This window comes from Anastrepha obliqua, chromosome 1 (assembly GCF_027943255.1).
Source record: "Anastrepha obliqua isolate idAnaObli1 chromosome 1, idAnaObli1_1.0, whole genome shotgun sequence".
In the NCBI taxonomy this organism is placed as follows: domain Eukaryota; kingdom Metazoa; phylum Arthropoda; class Insecta; order Diptera; family Tephritidae; genus Anastrepha; species Anastrepha obliqua.
This window is the reverse complement of record NC_072892.1, coordinates 166,780,536-166,798,976: the sequence shown is the minus strand read 5'-3', so window position 1 is coordinate 166,798,976 and position 18,441 is coordinate 166,780,536. Positions and strand designations below refer to the sequence as shown.

At 38.3% G+C, this 18,441-nt stretch overlaps 1 protein-coding gene across 2 annotated transcripts in view; it reads right to left on the bottom strand.

The window, feature by feature from the left end:
- LOC129240240 (complexin) overlaps positions 1-18,441 on the bottom strand; it is a 118,925-nt gene that overhangs the window by 29,662 nt on the left and 70,822 nt on the right. The window contains exon 2 of one of the 2 annotated variants that reach the window (XM_054875923.1): positions 17,684-17,841. In XM_054875923.1, the coding sequence (XP_054731898.1) occupies positions 17,684-17,841 (158 nt within the window). Of the gene's footprint in view, positions 1-17,683; positions 17,851-18,441 lie in introns of both variants that reach the window. The other variant, XM_054875915.1, reaches the window with a different exon arrangement.

The following is an 18,441-nucleotide window of genomic DNA, read 5'->3' as shown; positions in this document are numbered from 1 at the left end:
GCACTTCGTGATTTTTTTCGGTCAATTTAGTCGTCTAAATGTGCGTACAATCGAAAAAATTGTGCAAAAGTTTGAGCAAACCGGGTCTGTAGAAGATGTGAAAACACCAGTGCATGCTCCTACAGCTCGTGGTGCAGAAAATATTGCTGCTGTTCGCGATAGTGTGGTTGAAGAGCCGTCCACCTCAACTCGTCATCGTGCCCAACAATTGCACCTCTCACGCTCGACGTTGATGAACATTATGCATAAAGACTTGCATTTACGCGCTTACAAGGTGCAATTGACTCAAGAACTAAAGCCTCTTGATAATTTCAAGCGTCGTCAATGGTCAGAATGGCGGCATCATTGGGCCATATTTTTTTCAAAATCAGGCCGGTCAGGCAGTTACTGTGAATAGTGTTCGCTATCGTGAGATGATAACAAACTTTTTATGACCCGAATCGGTAGATATGGATGTGGACGATATGTGGTTTCAACAGGACGGTGCCACTTGTCACACAGCTAACGAAACAATGGCTCTTTTGCGCGAAAAATTTGATGGCCAAATAATCTCACGTCGCAGCGATGTCAATTGGCCACCAAGTTCTTGAGATTTGACACCATTGGACTTCTTTCTTTGGAGTTAGTTGAAAGAAAATGTGTACGTCGATAAGCCAGCAGCAATTCAAGAGCTAGAGGATGAGATAATTCGGCACATTAACGGTATGGAACCTAAATTATACCTCAGCGTCATCGAAAATTTGGACCATCGGATGGAGGTGAGCCGCCGAGGCCGCGGCGGTCATTTGGCCTATATTGTGTTTTATGCATAATTGAGCCATACCAGTATTATCATAATAAAGAAAAATTATAATGATTTTCAAAAAAAATTGTATTTGATTCAAAATCAACACCGGCCTTTGAAAGTTAACCACCCTTTATTATTGAATCTGTTGACAGTCATAGGTTTCCTATCTTAACTCACGGAAGAAAGCACAATAAAATTATGATAATTAATATTTCAACTAAAAAAATTTTTTGACAAATCATTGCAATTATCTAAATTGCATGACTCAATATTTAAATGGAGAATTTGCTTTGCAATATTTCTTGACATTTACTAAATTTTTCATTATATTTTTCTAACACTCAAATTCTTTGCTTTGCTTTATTTTACTTTACTTTGCTTTACTCTTCGCTAAAAAATTTCATTTATTGATTGTGACTCGTAAGCCACCTCAGCATCTCAACTGGCATAAAAAATATTAAATAAGAAAATTCTTGATAAAGTCTATTTGAAATTGTTCTCCCACCAAATCACCAGCGCTTGCATATTCCTTTCACCCCAGCTCTAAGGATTACACATTTCTTTTCATTCTACTGATTATTATTACAATTTTTTCCTACTTTTGCGTTCGCTCCTTCCCGTTGTCATTTTTCTGTTGACACAAATTGAATTACATTACGACGCGAGCAGAGTAGGAGTGACATCAAAGTGGTATTTTTCATAGATCTAAGAGATGAAGAGCCATCACTCCCAGCACACCTTTGCTAAAACAAGCTGCCGCAAGCGACTGCACGCACACATGCACACATATAATATTTACATATATGTGAAAAGGAATTGTGGTAAGACGCTTGAACGCTGTTGTTACGAGAATATATTTGTTGTTACAAGTATATTTGTTGTTGTTGGCACAATACGAAATGTGATTGTGCATTCTTTGAATTAAATTTTATTTAACCCAGTTTCATCTTCGACGTTTCTTTCTACTGCTTGAAAACTCATTCATTCATTTTTTATTTTTTTTATTTTTTGTACTACGACATACTAAGCGCTTCCGTTCTCCCCTCAATGTCAACCACTTTTATGGGCGGGTGGATTTTTTAAGTACTTTGTAGGTATGCCTGCTTGCGTGCCATTTTATGATTTGTCATCGCATTGTGATCGATTTCATAGCTATTTATCCACCCCCTCGAGTTTACATTTCATTTCCGCTGATACCTTCTATGATTGTCATGGTAGTGGTGTGTCTGAGCGTTGAGCTTTAAATACTTTTGTGGTCTTATGCATATTTTTACTCCCGCGTTGCTTAGCTTAGGAGTGATTTCAAGCTTACTTAAGGTAAATTTGAGGAATTCATTTTCTGTTGTACTTAAATAAGCGCACAGGGGAATTCACATATACAGTAGAAACTCGATACTTACGACACATTTTTTTTTTCGTTGATTGCGACATTTGAAAATTTGTACCTCGACATTTGCAACATTTTTGTTCTGTCTTTCTCTTTTGCTCTTTTTATGTTGCATTTTCGAGAATAAAGCTTTGGGAAGCACCGTCGATGTCATTCTCATAATGACATTTTTTGAATTGAATCAGCTGAATGAATTTAGGGGAAGTGCCGGCAATTTCATTTGCTGAAAAACTGACAGTTTTGCGTTAACATTTTCATTGGACCGTCTCATAATGACCAAGAGGAAATTAACGCTGCTTACAATAAAAGGAAAAGCTGTCATTCTGACCAAATAAAATGCGGGAATTTCCATTAATGCTTTAGCTAAAAACTTTCACGTGCATTGAGCAAAAATAACTCGTATAAAAAACTATGGACTGTGCAATAAATTTAAAATTGGATTTAAGAATTAAATTTAAATTAAAGAAGTTTGTTACCCGATCAAAATCCGGTCAAGGTAAGAGGTGTCTGTGCTTCCAATACTGGAAAAGCGTTGTTCACTTAGTTTGCGGATCAAAGGACCAAACACTTACCAATTACAAGTGATTTGTTAAAAGTGAAAGCCAAGTTATTACATGCCAAAATTTAGGAAAAGCCTGAAAGCTTCCCCGCTAGCAATGGTTGGGCTGCAAACTTTAAAAGAAGCCATGGAATGTCTAAAAAGGGTAAGTATTCGTTCGATTTTGAGTTATTTAATTTTTTATTTGTTTTAGACTTACAAATGAAATACCCAGGAGGTAAACATGAACTTTTCGACACCTGCTCTTCTTTGCTTTTCATCGAGGTCAAAAAGATGCCGTAGCAGCACGGGTCATTTGCGACCGGGCTGGCACTGAGTAGAAAGGAATTTCCGTCAAGATTATCAGCTTCACCAAAGCCCTCTACGAGAACTCCGATCTGGCAGTCCTTCACAAAGGCGATATCAGCGATCCATTCCACCAACACAGGCGTAAGGCAAGATTGCCCCCTGTCGCCCCTTCACTTCACCATCGTCCTTGATGACGAGGTCAGCATCGCCAAGGCCAAGATTACGAGATTTAACCACAATAACGCAAGGCAGATATTGCTTGACGGATGCCCGGTGGAATTCGTCGAAAGCTTCTGTTACCTCGGCTGCATTATCACAGCAGATGGTGGAACAGATGAAGATGTCAACTGCAGGCTAAACAAAGCAAGGGCGGCGTTCGAGCGAATGCATACAGTATGGGGGAGTTCGCAAATACCCAGGCGCACTAAACTACGAATATTCGGCTCATGCGTGACTCACACATTGAGGAAACCACCAAATAGCAACACGAGAAGGCACTGGACTGGAACCCGCAAGGGAGCAGTGGTTGCGGTGGACCAAAAATCTCTTTCAGAAGGTCGATGCTGCGCGAACTAGCAGATGCCGACATCTCATGGGACGGTGCAGAGGCCCTATGCTCACGAGAGGAGTGAACAATGGGAAAAACAAAAAGGAGAAGGTGCATAGGCGAGCCTAGTCTACAGCACGGAAATGGTTTGCAAAGTTCAGAAATGGCGATTGACGTCGATGACATGTTCCGCAGAGAAATTCGATTAAGAACGTCTGAAATCACTTTTGAAGGTCGCCAAATCTGTCGTGAATTGGCGAACAAAATGAACTGTGAACAGAAAACAATTCTGAGTCAGCTTCTCTTAACGAGAATCACTGAAAAATTGGGAGCCTGGGAGCGTCACTAGCGCAATGAAAAAAAAAAACAAACAAAGAAAGTCTCCTTCAAATTGCTTTTCAGCATCTCGCCCGCCGTTGATCAACACGTAGTCATAAACAGTGCTTTTCGTACTGAATCGTCACGTGAGATGAGAAATGGTGCCTATACATAAATGTGAAGAAAAGAATGGAGTAGGTGGCTCCCGGAGATACGCCAAAACTGAGAGTCAAGCCGAATTTTCATCCAAAGAAGATCATGATATGTGTTTGGTGGGACTGGGAGGGCATGGTGCACTGCGATATGCTCGAAAATAATGCCACGCTGGATGCCACAAGGAGCTTTACATTGCCCAGCTACTCCGCGTGAATAAGGCCATTTGACTGAAAATACCTGGTGGACATGGTCAAACCATACTCCTTCACGACAACGCCAGGTCGCATATTGCAAAAGTTGTCAAAGCCGCACTTCACGGGATCGAATGGGAGAATTCCTCAGCATCCGCCGTATTCTCTGGACTTTGCATCGTCCAATTACCATCTTTCCCGCTCCCTGTCAAACCATATAAAGAGCGCTACCTTCGATAACAAAGAGGTCCTTAAAAACTGGCTCAACAACTTCTTTTTGGCGGAACGGCATCAACAAATTCGTCGAGAGATGGAAAGAGGTTGTAAACAGCCACGGCGAATATATAATTGATTGACTTATTAATGTTATTATGGTTTTTTTTTTAAATAAAAGTCTTCGGTAAAAACGCTATAAACTTATTTCACAACCTAATAATTTGTATGGGGAAAAAACCTCAGTACTTACGACAACTCCGAAACTTAAACCGAGTAATGAGTTTCTACTGAATATGTGTGTTAAATATTTCATTCTCATGCAGCCTAATAAACCTCTTTCGGTGCAATAGAATTGGTTTGACAATTTTCTGGTCTATTTACTTTGCTCTTAATGAATTTCCAATACTAACATAAATTAATTTACATACTTTTAGAAGTCAGCTTTGTTCTGCTTAATTGAAAAGCGAAATTTGCTCTATTTTTTCTACTCTTTCCATATTTTTTTCTACCCTTGCTCTATACTTCCTCAATACTGATTTGCATGCCCTCCATTTGTGTGCTTGAATCCGTCTTTTAATGTCACCCAAGGCCGTTTATAGGTTGCATTTGCTTTCAACACTTAATAAATGGCGATGCTGCCACTTAACAACCCTATCGCATTTACCATCCATAGATGAGTAGCTCACATATCAGACCGCACGGCTCAGCACATTTACAGCAACTCCTCGCGTCACCCACTTACGCCTACGACAGAAGCTTTCGCGTAGCTTTGGGGCTTATCACAGCTTGCTTATGTGTCAGAATACCACAACAGTTGGCAGGTGCGACAAAGGTTGACTTTGTGAGACAGTTTGCAACCGCCTTTGCGCCACTTTGCACTTTTACTCAATCAATGTTTTGCTTGCTTCCATTGTTCCTACTTTACTCCCTATTTTTTTTTTTTATTATTTATTCGTTTTTCCTACCTTAGCCTCGAGGTTTTATGTTTGAGGCAATTTTGCGTTGGTTTTGCATTTAAAGCTTGCACTTAAACAATTTGACCAAATTATTTGCCTTAGCTTAGGTGCAGATGTATGTAGGCACAGTTATGTGCAGTTACTTAAAGAGCTCATATGTAGTATATGAGCAGGAGGGTAAGTACTCGCGCATACGCCTTGACATAATCGAGCACGTATCGATTTCCCCTCAAGCGACACAAGTCATGGAGTATAGCGTAGTTAGCATGGCTTTGCGCAAATACAAAGGGCAGCATGCGGATACCTAAATCACGGAACGAAAATGTCTAAAACGTTGCATGACCTTGGAATTGTGCTCTCCATTCTCGCTCGTCCATCGACGCCTAAGAAGTTTCACTTCAAAAACATTCCTTTAGTGGCGAAGATATAGAGTGGACTTAAGTTCAGCATTTGAATGCCGAAAAAATTTTACCCCAGTAAAGTACACAGATGTATGTATACACGAAAGTCTTCACATCTTCACACCCGCACGCACAAAGAAGCTGAAATATTCATCATCTTGAAGCAAATATTCACAAAATCTTTCAGGTGGAAGAGATAGGCAAATGATAATGCCAAGTTAAAGCAGAGTAAAGCAAAGAAAAAGCAAAGGGAAATCAAAGGGGCTGAGAAGGAGAAGGCAACAATGCAGAAAGTAATGTTTATTTTGCCACCTTTCTGACAACAAGCACCACCAACCACCAACACCAGACATTTCTCCACCCTATGCCTTTTTTCGATTTGCTTGCGCTCTGCTAACTGTTGCTGTATTTTTTTTTTGTTTTTGTTTTTTTGTGTCTTTCTGCAAACACGTTTCATTTATTATGTGTTTGTTGTTGTTACACTTCTTCGTTTGTTATGTGTTTGTTGTTGCTATAATTCTTCGTTTGTTATGTGTTTGTTGTTGGGCATTATATTAGCATCCTTGTGGCACACTGAGATATAATTAAGCGCATATCCTTTGTAAGAGGAATATTTAGTGCTTCTCTGCTCGTCTTTGTTATACACTCAACCTCGCCTCGCCTTGAACCTTAGGTGTGCTTTTGGATTTCGGTTTTGCTTTGAAAGCAACAAACACCTTAAGTGTTGTAAGTATATTTGCTCATATGTATGCATATTTGTGGCAATTAATTAAATGTGTATACGGTTAATTAAGAGTGAATGGAGAAACGATTGTAGTTGCACAGCCTGCGGAAAGTGATCAAGTCGCCATAGGACGAAGCTGTGTAGGAGTGGTCATTTATCATTTCCTCTATGTGCTTTATGTGGGAAGAGATTTATTTCATGAGATAAGTAAACATTACTTACTTATTTATATATATATATATTTTTTTATAAATTGAGAAATTAGCGCTGAGTTTTAAATTAGTTTATTTAATGGAGTCTACTTTTTTATAAGGTACAGATTTTTGGGGAAACTATTGAGTAGTAGAAATTAGACTTTAGTGATAGTTGGTGATTTCTGCTCAGTCTCAAGAGTCAAGTTTGAGTGTGTGAAAGTGCATAAGAATAGAATGCTGATATGAACTCCTAAATGGCCCTAATCATTGGAAACAAGCGAAAAAAGTTCCTCAAAAACTTTACCACAAATTTGATTGTTGTGGAGTAGCCACGCAGGGAAATTTACTTGGTATTCAATTTAGTCATTCTTGTAAGCCTAAGCCCTAGCGATTTTATTTTATAATACTTCACTTGTAAATTGAGATATGCAATAATTCACCCTGAAAAGAACATCTAAAGGTATTTTAGGGAAACAGTGGCCCTCGGTATTATTTGTATTTAAGTCCACTTTCTCTTATTTTTGAGTTAGTAAATCAGTATACTTTCATCGCAATAAAAAAAAAAAAAAATAAATAAATAAAAAATAGTTTGCAAAAGTTCAGAAGCCAAGGACATACATTAGGAATTCTATTACTGATATTTCTTTCTTCTTGGAGGAGGGTTCCGTGTGTAGAAGTCCATGCAAGTGGGGAAGAGTACCTGTTTGCCAGTCACTTGGGAGTGACCACGTAGATTCTTCTGCCTACAGTCCAAGCAGCTCTCAACTTCTGGGCAAGTATCCTCTGGATCGCTTCTGAAAATCCGCTTGAGAGCGAGCTAATGTGAGAAGGTGAATCAACCCAGGATATCGGGTTGTACGCCGGGTGCGGGACCCGCTGCATAAAAACCCTTCTCCAATGGAAAAAAACAAAACAAAACCTCCAATAAAAACTGCCCACACTGATGACGACTTCTGCAAACGAACTAAAAACCATGATTTGAAGGAATCCACCTGGAATGTCCGGTCCCTTAGAGTAGATGACGCCTCTGCCCGGCGAGTTAGTGCCCTCCTGAGAGCAAAGGCTAACAGCACTGCCGTCCAAGAAATGTGATGGACGGCGCAAGGCAAGAAGAGCATCGAACCGTGCGACATCTACTACGCTGCCATTAAACGGAGCGCAAATTCGGTGTTGAATTTGTTGGATTTGAGGAACTTCGTCGCCAAGTACTGTCGTGTACTCCGGTGACTGCGCATCTCGCAATAATCCGCATCAAAGCGAGATTTTTCATCATATCGCTCATTCTCTTCCTCCTCGACGGAAGAGCAGGGCCATCCGATCAAAGATTCCGTCTATGAGCGCCTGCTGACATAAAAATCGTGCTTGGCGACTTCAACGCCAGGATGGACAGGGAGGGTATTTTTGGTAACACAGTCAGAAAATTCAGCTTGCACAACGCAACATCTGGCAACGGACATAGGCTGATCGACTTCGCCGGGGCTCGAAACGTGGTAGTCTGCAGCGTCAGCTTTCATGATTAAAAAAATACACTGAGCTATCTGGCTGTGTCCTGATCGAAAAACGCGAAACCAGATCGAACATATTCTGATAGATGGAACACACGCTTCTAGTGTTTTAGATGGACCGTCGATCCGAGGACCCAACAATGACTCGGATCACTGCCTCGTTGTAGCCAAACTACGCACACGCCTCTGTGCAGCAAAAAACGTACATCTGAACACACAAATAGTACTCGACATAGTAAAGCAGCAATCGCAACAGACAGCCAGAAGAATCGCCACTCGAGTCTGACTCCTGCTGACGGAGAGCGCAACCCAAAAATCCGGCGAGCCCGAGAAAGCAGTTGGTATGACGAGGAATATCACGCTGCCCTAGAAAGAAAAGATGCTGCCTATAGAGCAACGCTGCGATGGGACGCATCGTGAGCCATGTGTGATAGCTACCGGGAGCTGAAAAAGGAAGAGAGACGTATTAGCTGAAAGAAAAAAGTAGAGGCCGAAATACGCGAGGGGCTTGAGATGCTGGCGAATACGAAAAGTGCCCAAAAAATTCTACCAGAAAGTTCGGCGGCTTACCAGCGGATTTCAAGAGGGAATACTTAAAATGATAAGGATAAATAATAATAGGCGATTGAGATAAAAATATATTTTGTGAGAAAAATTATTAAGATAATCGTATTCTGGATTATAATCTTTCTAAAGATACCACATTTATGCATAACTGATTAGAATATTTTGGTTTTTTTCGGCTGAAGCTCCCACCAAGATAATCCACCTAATCAAAGCCCTCTACGAGAATTCCAAACTGGCAGTGCTTCACAAAGGCGATATCAGCGATCTATTCACTACCAATGCAGGCATAAGGCAAGGTTGTCCCCTGTCGCTCCTTCTTTTCGCCATCGTCCTTAATGACGTCACGAGCTAACTGAACCCGCACAAAAAAGGCATTGCATAGGTGGTCTCTAACAGCATCACACACAGGGGCTACAATCCTTCATCAACAAATGCCTAACCATCATCTGCAGAATATTCTGGCCAAACACCATCTGTAATGACGCACTGTGGAGATTAACGAACGAGGAACCCATCCGTAGGCAAATCAAACGCAGAAAGTGGCGATGGATAGGTGACACATTGAGAAGACCACCAGAAAGCATCACGAGAAAGGCACTGGACTGGAATCCGCAAGGGAGCAGAGGTTGCGGTCGACTAAAAAACACTTGGTGGAGGTCGATGTTGCGCGAACTAGCATATGCCGACATTTTATGGGCTGGACGGACGAAACAACAGCACAGAACCGCTTACGAGTCTTCTCGAGGCTCTATGATCCCGAGAGGAGTGAACAAGGAAAAAAATAAATAAAAAATTATCTGATAAAAATTATAAAAACTAAAAAAATGGGTTATGTGCATAAATGTGCATGTACGAGTGATTTTTTCTTTAATAACATTGAAGTTCTTCTAGTTGTATGCCATTTTTGTCTTACGTTTCGGCAGATAAATTTAATTACACTTTTTTCAAATACTTAACACAAATTTTATTCTTTTCACTTTATTTGCTTACTTAACAATAATTTTTTTTTTCACTTTTGCTTAAAAAATGTTCACTTTAAATTCTCATTTTCAAATTTTCTCAATGGCACATCATTTGTTCCTTCTGCAACTTCTCATTCACTGCCAAAATCCACTTCTTTGTTGTTTGACCTTTGAGGAGCTCAATCTGACTCCGTTAGGGAGTCGCTCGTTAAAAGGACTCCCTACTAGAGTCAATTTGAACTACAGAAGGCTTTACCAGGTTAAACTTTTTGTCACTTCACAAAATTTCGTAGCTGTTGAGCTGAGCTGCCAATTTACGCGTTTTATTGTCATTTGATATGATGGCGGCGTGGAATAAATAACTACAGGAAGAAAATAAACCAAACAAGTGATTAAAACTAAGAAGAAAAAAAAGTAATGAAACTTAAGTGAAGAAAACTTGCAGCATTAATTGCTATTTCCTCGTAGTTTATGTGGCTGTTCGCTAAAGCTTTATATTGAATGCAAAGTGAGTTACTTGTTTACTTTTTTATATTTCTTGATGCCTGTAAAAATTTTAAAACTTAAAGTCTCTGAGTTTGTTGACCTTTGAAATGTATAAGTTCTTTATGCAATAATTACAATGCAAGGCATTACCCTCTATCGCTATTGCGTTTTTTATTAAATTTTATTTTTCTTAAATTTTTTGAAGGCGATTGTAGAATTAAACGCTCCTGTATTTCTTCATGGCAGCTCCTGTATCACCATCGCCACCAAATTAATGCCTTGGAAGTGAATTCGGCGGTCGTAGACTTGTGCCCCCTGCCTTCAGCGCAAATGTTTAATATGCGAATTCACAATTCATTTCCCCCCCTTTCTCGATATGCAATCCCAGCTACGTGCTGCACCATAGAAACGCCTGCAGCTATGCAACGTTTTTCCCCGCATTAAACTGAACATTTACTGCCGCATGGCTTGCGTGGGAGTGTCTATTAAACGACTGAATTGCCATTTATCACGAAGAAAAACTAAAAAAAGTTCGTGTTCAAAATATAACTCTAGAGTTGTAGGTACACTTGTACATATGTACGTTTGCAAGTTGTTTGGGGAACGTGCCGCTACGCATCGACACGCTCCGAAATCATTGTTACCACGCACTGTAGTTGGGGAAGTGAGGTGTAAATGTGTGTGGCACTTTACATTTTACATAGAAGCGTACGTTAATAGAAGTGTTTGTAAGATTTCCTATTTGAGTAAAATTTGTGTGGCAAGAAACTTTGCTCTACAACTACAGTAGCAGCAGCAGTCTTTATAAAAAGTAAAAAGAAAAGTAATATAAAAGGAGAAAAAATAAAGGGATGTGACAGGAAGGGAACATTTTTTCTCATGAGTGAAAAAAAGTTTGGGAAAACTTGCTTTTGCTGAAAGTTTTTAATGAAAAAGTTTTCACGAATGGTTTGACAAAAATTTACTGCCACATATTTTGGTTAAGTTGGCGACAGAAAATGCAGCAGGGGAGGGACTACATTTGAAGAAACAAAATAGAACAGGAGAGAATTTGGCAGAAAGTACTTCTGTAACATTTATTCGTCTAAATGAGCTTTAAAATTAAAAATGGAATGAAAATAAATATTAAGATTAAAAATTATAATTAAAGTTAAAGTTAAAGATTACAATAAAAATTAAAAATTAAGATTTTAACAACAATCTCCTCTACTGCAAACAATAACTTTAAAAGGGGAATCATTACTTCTATCTGATTCAGCTAAATATGTAGAAGTTATTCTAGATAGGAAGTTGAGTTGTAAATTAAACATCGAAAACAGATGTAAAAAGGCTTTCATAGCTCTTTGTACTTGTAAGAAAGCTATAGGCAAAACCTGGGGTTTTTTACCTCGGATCATTTATTGGATATATACCTCGATCATCAAACCGATACTCTTCTACGGTGTGATTGTATAGTGGACAGCACTCGAAAAACGGTGTAGAGTAGCCACAATTGATCGAGTCCAAAGAACAGCCTGGCTCCTGATAACAGTATGCTTAAATACAACACCTACTAAGGCTCTAAATACGTTGCTTCACTTGCTCCTTATCTACTACTTGCGTTACGACCAGACAAATCTGGCCATCCTACAATCTGAAGTAGACAAAAACCCTTATAAGTCTTTCGGAACACGAACTAAGGCATATAATATCTCTTATCACCGGCCACTGCCTTTTGGGCACTCACGCACGTCGGCTCGGGGTTTCTCAAAACAACTTGTGCAGATACTGCGAGGACGAAGATGAGGAAATATCGAGCAGACATTTGCTGTGCAGTTGTCCCGGTCTAGCCAGAAGTCGACTCGCTTTTCTAGGCTCTCCAACAATTGACAAACTTTCAGTACTCTTGGACCTGAAAACCGAATCTCTCATCAAATTCTCGAAACGAATTAATATCTTTGACCAAAATCTACAATAAAAATATCGGTTAGGTGGGGAAATCATATAACATAATGAGCTCTAGGGCAACACAATGGACCCAACTTGCGGTCTATGTGGCACTCCGATGCGGGGTCACCCTTAAATCAACCAACCAACCAAGATTTTAATTAAAATTAAATTAAAATTAAAATTAAAATTGTAATTTAAACTAAAATTTCAATAAAAAATTCAAATTAAATCAAAAACTAAGACTAAATTAAAACTAAAATTAACTCTAAAATTAAAATTAATATTAAAATTGAAATTAAAATTAAAACTAAAATTAAAATTAAAATTAAAATTAAAATTAAAATTAAAATTAAAACTAAAATCAAAACTAAATTTAAAACTAAAATTAAAATTGAATTTGAAACCAAAGTCCAAATTAAAATTAAAATTAATGTTAAAATCAAAATTAAAATAAAAATTTAAACAAAAATTAAAATTAAAAATAAAAAAATATAAATGAATAAAAACTTTTAATACAAAAAAGTAACTCCATGCATCATCCCTTATTAATTTCAGTGGCACAAATGGACTCTCTTTAAACAAATTTTAAAAAATTTTGAAACAATTCGGGCTAGTTTGCAATAAACCAGAATTAAGGTCTAAACGGTTATTAGATGCAATTCAAACTTTCAAAAATGTTATGTGCGCGGGCACAGCAATCGAATAGCTACTACAGTTACATTGCCTTTTTTACGTTTCTGAGATGGAATCGGGAGTCGGAGCAGTGGTTTTTCTCTAAATTAGCCAATTTATCTATCTCCTTTAAGCTACCGAACACTGCTAGTGTTTTTCAAGCAGAAGTCTTTGCGATTCTGCAGACATGCAAAATGCTTAGGGAACGCGCGAGCGATGGAGATATTAACATTTTCTCCGATAGTCAAGCTGCGATTAAGGCTCTGACGATGCCAAGGTGCAGAACGAAATAAGTAAACTTCTGTAAGGAGGAGATCAAATATCTTGGCTATGCAGGTAACATTTCTCTGATCTGGGTTCCAGGGCATAGAGGGAAAAATGAAATTGCTGATGAGCTTGCCAGGAAGTCTTGATTCCACTTATCGCAGTTCGCCAATTAACACGAAAAAATACTTTGTTTTTTAGAATTTGAGAAATTCAATGTAAAAGAAGTTGCACTTGAACCTAAAGTTTTCACTCCAAAATATTCACAACCACAAACGCAAATGTTTTCCATGTTTTCAAAGGCATGAACATCCAAAACCAACAACAAACAGCGAATAATTTATGCGCTGGATGGGTGCTGACGCAGAAAAGTGGTAAGCCACTGTCGCTGATGATGGCTATAACGGCGGTGGCGGTTGCAGTGGCGGCAACGGAAGTTGTCGAACAACACGTTGAACAACTATTATGGTGCCTAACGATAGCAACAACAAGTGATAGCGGGTAAAAAAAATTTGAATTTTAATGACTGCAGCGAGTAGCAATAACAACAGAGTGTGCACTGTAAACCGCTGCATAGCTGCAGGCGCAGTTTGTTGCTATTACTCTAGAACTTAAGCCACACGGAATGTATGTTTGCACACACACACACACACACATACATACATGCATGTATTTTTTTGCTATTTAATATGGTTTTAAACGATTTAGCTGTGAGCTACTTCAATGTGCATGGACTTTTATTTTTTTTCGCCAACTTTTACTGCTAGAACTTTTGATGCCTCAAATTGTATGCTTTGTCGGTGGTATTGTTAAAGTTTACTGAGTGTAGTTTTAATGTTTGTTTTGAGTAGCCACGAAATGGCGGGTCAGCAAATGTATGCGCTTAAAAATAATTGCCTTTTTTTTGGATGTTTGTATGGACAAATATTTATTTTAACTTTCAGTTGTATTGGCTTGTTTTTCTTATTAGCCATTTGCTTTTAGTGGCTTAGCAGTAATTTAGGGAGATGAGGGTTTACAAATATTTTTGTAGCCAAGAAACAATAGATTAACGTCAGCATGATTTTGTGTTGGGACAATCACCAATTCGGTTGCTTTCGCTCCCTTTTGTATTTCACCATTTAAGAGTGAATGTTGAATAAAACATAATTAGTTTTCAAAGGCCTTCGTTACTCTAATGCATAACAATTTTTTGCGGAAGCTTGCGTAGAAATGCGTAAACTCTCATATTAATGCACGAATTAATGGGGCGTTACACAATTTTTTTTTAGCATACATACAGTGCCGGACTAAACTGGTGCCTATTTCTGACACTAGCGTCGCTTGCACTGAGTAATAAGTGTTTTCCAGTGGCGGATCCATGGGGGGGGGGGGGTGTTGGGTTTCGGGTCCGGACCCCCCCCCCCCATTGGAATCATGCTCTAAAATTTTATGTTTCAATTCTGTATGAGTCAAGTTAAAAAAAACAATATTTTTTTATATGCATTAGCAGTTTATTAGATTTTTCTTCCAGTTTTAATTTATTTTATAATAAAAACAATTATAATACGATGGACGCAATTCAAAATTTTGAATAATTACACAGGCCTGCGTAATTTCATTTTTGTCCAATTTCTAAAACGACTACGAGTGTCTCTTGAAGTTTTCTTTGTGCTGAAAACGAATTTGATCTTGAAAATGCTCCAGCACGTCAGGACTTTTGGCAATTTGTGGTTAAATAGTCAAGAAATGCCGATTTTGGACATCTTTATGAATTTTTTTTAAGTAAGGTAAATTTTTTTTTTATTTTCCACAACGGAATCGCAAAGTAATACTCTGTAGCTTTAAAATCCATTTTTTAAAAGACTTCTAGGATTAATGAAAAAAAAGTTATACTATTTTGAATTTAAGACTTTTAGACATGCAAATTCATTTTCTTAACGCCCTCTTTAATGATGCTTAAAAAACTATGTATGTTCGACATTGGTGTCGCTGATTACGAATCTGATGTTAGTTTTTTAAAATTAAAAATGGCTGATCCAATATGGCGGACGATCTTTCGAAAATATAGCAACACATGTTGTTAGAGAAAAGCGCAATTAAATATATAATATTATATATAAACACGACCGTTTCGTTTGAAGAACTTTATTGGAGTGAATTGAGTCACAGTAAGCATTAATACAAGAAAAAGAAGTAAAGAAGTTACAAACAGGGTTGATATTTTTTTCGTACTTAAACTATACATGGTTGAATTGCAAGTTGGCTCCAACACATGTTATAATATATTGTATCTTAAATAGGCGTAATTATTTATGAAGGTGTCCCACGATGTATAAAAACCGCCAATTATTCTTGTAATTTTGAATCAAAGTCCTTTACTATTTTTAGAATTTTTTTTACAAGATATCTAGAGCTATTAGTTTTTTCATCGGCTAGTCACGACACAATTCAACACCCTTCTAAAATACCCCGGACCCCCCCCTTTATGAAATCCTGGATCCGCCACTGGTGTTTTCCAATAACAGGTGTTAGGTGTTAAACAGGAGAGATGATTAACTATTTTTTATGACTGGAATTGAATTGTATTGGTCTGGACAACGTTTATTTTCAACAAGACGGCGCTACGTGCCACACAAGCAACGAAACCATTGATCTTTTACGGGAAAAGTTTCCGGACCGTGTTATCTCTCGAAGAGGTGATCACAATAGGCCACCGATATCTTGTGATTTAATCCCTTGTGACTTTTTTCTTTGGGGCCACGTGCAAGAGAAGGTCTACGCCAACCACCCAGAGTCGATTCAAGACCTCAAAGATGGAATTCGTGAGGCTATCGAGGACAAAGGCCAGCCACTTTGCAATTCGGTTATGGAAAATTTCATGAAAAGGATATTGTCCTGTAAGCGTGGTGGTGGTGGTCATTTGCCTGATGGTATTTTCCATCCCTGATGGTATATTTCCCTCCTCTTTATAATGAAATAAACATCCGGTCATTTATATTTAAAAATAGCATTTTTCTTTGAATATCAAAATAACACCTCTTATTGGAAAACCATTTACTAACGCAAGGATGATAGATACCAGGTTTGCTCGTTAGGTATGGTGAAAGAAACATTTTTTTTAGGGGTACTTTGGACTCTACGTACTAAACTAAAGCTAAATTTTGTGAAACACAAAACGATTGACGTCGGTATAACTGTCAAATTCACACAGAGCCGTATAATGGTCTGTTAGGTAGTATACCTCTAAAAATATTTTCACCATGCTACTAACGCACCTCTGCTGTAACCTCTTCTAACAACACCTCTCGTGAGAAGAATTTTTTTCTATACCAACTCTTATGTAGCGGGAGAAGTTACACTCTTTTAAGTGAACAGCTCTCTTGGATGGACAAAAGCTGACTGACGGTGAGTATCTGTCCAATAGAGGTTTCATTGTAAAGCGTTTAAGTATAATTTAATGAAGTTTCGGAACTTTCTCTCTAACTTTTTTTTGTATATTTACCTGCATATATATATTACAAATTTCAAACTTCCCGGACTGGTGGACTATGCACTCCCGCCTATACTTGCGATTACAGCATTTGCGACACTTCTACCCTCATGGGAAGAGTGGGAACGGAACGACGTAAGACAGGGCGAGTCCATCTATGTATACACAGATGCTCAAAACTCGAGGGCAGGCTGGGCGAAGGAGTACATAACTCCGAACATCTGGGGATGTTGTTCAGTTTTCGGCTCCCCGACTACTGTAGTGTCTTTCAGGCTGAATTGATGGCAATAAAGAAAGCCGCGACACTGATAGAGTACGATGCGATATCTGGAAATGATATCTACATTTTCACTGAAAGCGGCGATAAAATCCCTCACAAAACAGTCCACAACCTCCAAGGTAGCCATGAAATGCTGCACATCTCTTCACGAGTTACCTGATTCATTTCACCTAATGGTAACTTGGATTCCTGGCCATTGCGACATTGAGGGTAACTGTAGTGCCGATGAACTTTGACTGATGAGTACACAGATAATGACATAGGGATACTCTTACAATCATGTAAGCTACTCATCCTTGAAGAAATTGCAAGGAAAGCAAACGAAAGATGGCGTAATGAAGCCCGTCAATTGTGGCCGACTCTAAATGCTAAGCGCACGTAATCTCTGCTAAGCCAAAATAAACACCGTCTTAGCACACTGATCCCAGTCATAACGGGGTACTGCTCAAAGGATGGGTGTGAAAACACATGACTTCTGCAGCAGTTGTCTAGTTGAAGACGAAGAAGAGACAATCTCGCACCTACTGTGCCACTGTCTTGCTTTATCCAGACGCAGGCTTACTATTCTGGGTAAACAATTTTTTAATGAGTTGGAAGGTCTCAGTTCTGCAGAAATCAGAGTAATTCTAAAATTTTGGAAAAGTACTCACTGGTTTTAGGAGAGATAGAGACAAGCTCCTCACGCGGCATCACAATGGGCTCTGAGCCTAAGAGTGTCCCAAAGGATAACTGCTCCAACCTAACCTAACCTACAATTTTTTCATATTTTTTTGCTTAAAATCCGTAATTCAGTTAGTTAAAACTTTTGCTATTTTCACTTACCTTATCACGAATATCTTGTCTCATCTTTTCGCGCTCCTCTTCCATCTTACGATGCTTCTCCTTTCGTCGTTCTTCGGCCTCGCGTATGGCCTCCTGACGCTCCCTCTCCTCCTCCTCTGCCTTTTCCTTATCGTCACCATCATCACCGCCATCACCACCTACGGCGCCTGTAAAGCAAAAACAAAATGGAAAAATGTCAAGTTAATTTTAGTTTTTAAATGCTTTTAATAAATTTCAATTAAAGTAGAATAAACGGATTATGTTTCGTTTATATAATTAATTTCAATGACAATGTTGGCTCCTATTACTCTCTAATAATAGTTTTAATTTAATTCAATTTTCGTAAAACTTTCAGTGTATTTGTATCTACATATATATATATATATACGAGTATTAGTCCAATACTAATATTCACCTCTATCAAATTTTGCTTTTCTATTTTATTATAAGTTTTCTATACTGACACACATTTCGTAAGATGTTCAGAAAGGATCAGAAAGCAATTAGTATTATTTTTAATAGAATTAAATAATTTAAATTGGATACAAACTCAGCCATGAAGTTTACACGGAAAAGCGCAAGTAATGAATTGCATAATTTTAGATAAGAGGAGTTGAAGCAATGCAATGAAGGAATCTATTTAATAAAAGTTGCCAAAAACGTTTTATTTTCCTAGAATTTGTGAAGACATTTATGATACGACTTGGGAATTCTATTTGATACTGAGCTTGAAATCTCATTTTTAGAATTCATTATTT